Source organism: Argiope bruennichi, chromosome 3 (genome assembly GCF_947563725.1).
Source record: "Argiope bruennichi chromosome 3, qqArgBrue1.1, whole genome shotgun sequence".
Classification (NCBI taxonomy): domain Eukaryota; kingdom Metazoa; phylum Arthropoda; class Arachnida; order Araneae; family Araneidae; genus Argiope; species Argiope bruennichi.
The window spans coordinates 24,052,685-24,057,079 of NC_079153.1; the positions used below are offsets into that span (position 1 = coordinate 24,052,685).

At 31.1% G+C, this 4,395-nt stretch overlaps 1 protein-coding gene across 1 annotated transcript; it reads left to right on the top strand.

Moving 5' to 3' along the window:
* The first annotated feature begins 1,146 nt into the window (after positions 1-1,146).
* On the top strand, positions 1,147-3,436 carry LOC129963484 (transcription factor Jun-like). The gene has a single exon (XM_056077894.1). It carries the CDS (start codon positions 1,332-1,334, stop codon positions 2,238-2,240), a length of 909 nt encoding a protein of 302 aa, XP_055933869.1. The 5' UTR covers positions 1,147-1,331; the 3' UTR covers positions 2,241-3,436.
* Positions 3,437-4,395: the final 959 nt, after the last annotated feature.

Consider the following 4,395-nt stretch of genomic DNA (forward strand, 5'->3'; position numbering starts at 1 on the left):
TTTACTATTACATTATTGTTATTATTTTGAAAGTTTTCCATTTAGTATTATTGAATTATGTATAAAGACCCCAATCATGGAACTCTCCAAATTGCATTTTCGACATTCATTGCTTTTTTTTTTGTTTGTTTGATTTGAAGAAATCTGCTGCCGAAGCTGCTGCGTCATATCCCAATCGTAGGTTTTGGGTTTAACGATTTAAGATTTCGATATCAATGGTAAAGAGCGGTCTGGAAGACCAAAAAAATTCGAAGACAATCAGTTTCAAGACTTATTGGACAAAAATGGGAAAAAGTTGTAGAAAATGATGGAAAAATTTTGATTAATATATATTGTACCAATTTTTCTCAATAAATGCTTTTTTAAAGTGAAAAAAGGATCAAAATACATGCAATCACCTAATAATATAAAAACCATATAATTGCTGTAACTTGTTTTGTAACGTCCAAGTAATTTATCTTTCTTCTTTATGTAGAAATTGTCGATAAAGGATACAAGTGGACTATCGCTGCAGGTACTTACTTTGATAACAAGAGAGACTGAAATGGAACTTGTTAGTAAAATAGTACAGTTTTGTTAGCAAAATGCAAGCATTATCGTCATTTGAAATTCATACAGAACAATGCATGTTTGCTCGGACTTAATTCATGAACTTTCATTATTTTGATGATAGTTATAATTTTAATGATAAAGTACATAAGCAAGCAGTTCATACAAAGATCTTTCTAAAATATTATATTTATCGTCTAGAAGCAAAAGAGACAGTAAGCTAACAAAATCCATAAAAGCGAACACAGTTTTCAAAACTCTATATTGAATTCCTAATCACTCACTCAAAGTGACTGTGAAGTAAATGTTCCGACATGTAGCGCTGAAAAAAAAACATTAAAAAATATACAAAAAAAACCCAGCGATTTTCCTTCTCTGATGAAAAGAAAAAAAAAAAAGATTCAGGAAGATATTCTGATGGAGCAGCGATCGCACGAACTTCGACATGATTTTTCGGTTTCAAGGTCTTGGCGACCAACAGCCGCACACGCCGTTATCTCTTGGCGAAGATGGGGTTTCTCTCTCGTTTTTCTGCAACCCTAAAGAATGGTAGGTGGTAGAAAAGGCTGACGGTGACTCATACCGTAGTAGATTCACCGCTGTGGTCCTTTAGTGCTAGTGTCGACAGAACCGTGTGCTTGTGCTAGTCGTGCGGTGCTGTGATCGTTCCCCGTTTTGATTACTTCTCTCTTTCTATTGTTTTGATCGGTCAGTGCCGGCAAGGCAAACGGTCAACTACGGCGTCGTGCGTGCTTCAAACGCATTCTTCCCAATGTCAAGGGATGGACACTACTTTTTATGAAGATTCTCGTTTTCGTGCTAAAGAAGAAATGATGATGAAGAGACCTATGACATTGGACTTGGGCGCTAAGAGCCCCAAAAGACATAAAGTCAATCATTTACTTACATCTCCTGATCTGAACATGCTAAAGCTGGGTTCTCCGGAATTAGAAAAGCTGATCATGGCCCAGCATTCCAGCCTAGTCGGTTCAACGCAAAATCAGTGCATGTATCCCACCAAAGCAGAAGAGCGGGAACAGCAATATTCCAGAGATTTCACCGATGCCTTAAACACTCTACAACATGTGACGTCCACCAATAATCTCAATGTGGCCTTATATCAACAACCTCAGCAGCAATCCATCCATACTGATATGAATTTAGTAAATGTAAGCAATGCGTCTAACAATCCCAGTTGCAACATCATGCCTCCTTCCTCCATACCTTGCTCCACTAATATGGTGGATTCGTATGAATATCAACAGCCTCTCTCCTCCATCAACATGAATTGCAATCCCATGGTGTCGTCCACAATGAATTCAAACTGTTATGCCTCTAATGGCTACTACAGCCATGAGCCTATCGTCTCCATCAAAGAGGAGCCGCAGACCGTCCCTTGTATGGGAGGTACACCCCCGCAGTCACCCATCGACATGGAAGACCAGGAGAGGCTCAAATTGGAGAGGAAGAGGCTGAGGAATCGCATCGCGGCCAGCAAGTGCAGGCGGAGGAAGCTGGAACGAATCGCCAGGCTCGAAGACAAAGTCGCGCACCTCAAAAGTGAAAACGCTGAACTCGTGAATAATGTGACAAGGCTACGTGAATGTGTCTGTCATTTGAAACAGCAAGTGTTGGACCATGTGCGAAATGGCTGTGAAATTGTATTTTCCCCTTATGTTGCGGAGTTGTGAGTCGTAATTGGAATTGTAAGTAAATAATTATGTGATTTTTTTTATATATTTTTCTTATAAGAGATGTGATGTTTATAAATAAGACATAGACCACCTTTCTTTTGTATTTATAAAAACCATTTGCGAACCTGTGTTTTGAAGAATGATTGCTTAGTTCTCATTTTCTACTGTATCTTGACATTTGGTTTGATCATTACTGAATAAGGATGAAAAAATATTTTTGAGTCAAATCTAGGTTCTCTTAAAATCAATCCATATTTTACCTTGTTTATTTTGTATTGATTATAATATCGTTAGAAGAGTGAACATTTAAAGTGTGCCAGTTTATATACAAACAAATCCTTTGTTGCCCAGCTATGAAAATTAAAAATTTTATGCATGGCAGTCCATATGTTTGTAACATATCTATCCAATCTTATAATATTCATATGAAAATGTAATAATATTTTGTAAAATTTGACTAAGTATTGAGTAGATATTTGCAAACTGTTTTAACATCTAAATATGAAACTTCCAATTGCGGTAATTCGTTATCAAGACTGTTAATTTATTTAATTGCGGGTTTCATTACTTTTTAGATGTGATACTGATAAAATATATTTCAGAAAAGGAATATCTTGTAATAATTTACGTGTTAGCGAGATTTTTCTTTTTTAGTTAAGTTAAAAGTTTGTGTATAATAGATGAATAAATTAATTCATATTGTCTCTTTGTAATTGAAGGCTTCAAAATAGATTATTCGTACTGAACAGAGACCTTAATACAAAAAATATTTTAAGGAATATTACTGTGATTGTGTAGATCTGTAAACACTATTTTTAGAAACTATAAACATATTTTTCTAATAATTTTTAGAAATGTATATAAACATATATCTGTCTATTCCATCCACAGTAACTTATTCTTCCAATGTAATTGTGAAAGTATACCAGAAAGTGAAAAATGTATGATGTAATTAATCAAGAAATTTATAGAATTACAAAACAGAATGCAATAATTGTAAAAATTATTAAAATATGTGAATGAGAAGTTATATGAATGCCTTTTATACCTCTAGAAATCAGAATGTGTATTATAGAAACAAAATTATATTATTAAAAAAGATTAGATTATTAAAAAATTCTTAATTATGTGTTTTGTAGATATCAATATGCCAAGATTATCAATTCTATTTCTTGTATAATTACAGTGTACCTAAAGTGCATTGTAGAAAATTTTTTAATTCTCGTTTTACTTGAAATTAAAAATTTCAGAATAAAAAAAATGTCATTTAACTTATAATATTAATACATAAAATTATTTTTTAATGGTGTTTAATAATAAGAGAATGTGTTTAATAATAAGGTGTTTAATAATAAGGTGTTTAATAATAAGAGAAAATAAAGCATTTTAATTTTTACTTTAAAAAATTATTTCATTTTTAATGTTTGATGTGAATTTTGTAAAAAAAATGTAGGATTGTCGGTTTAATTTTCTTTTAAAATTATGCTACATTATTTTATGTTAAAATACTTCTTTTGTTAAATGAGAAGTAAATTCTCTGTTACTTTTATATGTATAATTTTATCATTCATAATTATTTTATATGCTTGAATCTTGCCAAATGCAAAAGTTCCTTTGTAAAAAAAAATCATTTACTAAGGTAGCATGTTTCAAAAATTGAAATGTCATTTTTACTTTCATTAAATTTTTTTTAAGAGGGCATTATTTTTTCTCTTATAAATTTCTGAATTTTAATGATATTATTCATATCAGCAGTATGCCTTCTACCATATATAATTTTATGTTAATCAATGTTCTTTTTTCAATTTAGAAGAAGGAAAAATTAATATACTTTATCTGTTGAATATAAAGATTATCTTGCCATTTTTAACTGACAGCAAAAGTGTTTTATAAAGTTTATTATTAAATTTATAATAAAAATTTTGAGAATTCAACCTATCTAAGTGTACATATGAAAGCTTAAATAATATCTTTTACATGTTTACATGCCTTTTAATATATTGCAACTTTAACTGAACTGTAACAAAATTCTTTTATTTCAAAGTTAATTAATGCTTGAACTAATTTTCTTACTACTGACTGATCATACAGGAAATTATTAATTCCATTTAAAATTCTACTAAATATCATTTGAACAATTGCTTTTTTTTTA

What these genes read in the sequence shown, in the direction of transcription:
- LOC129963484 (XM_056077894.1), top strand. Translation starts at nt 1,332, where the DNA reads ATGGACACTACTTTTTATGAAGATTCTCGTTTTCGTGCTAAAGAAGAA.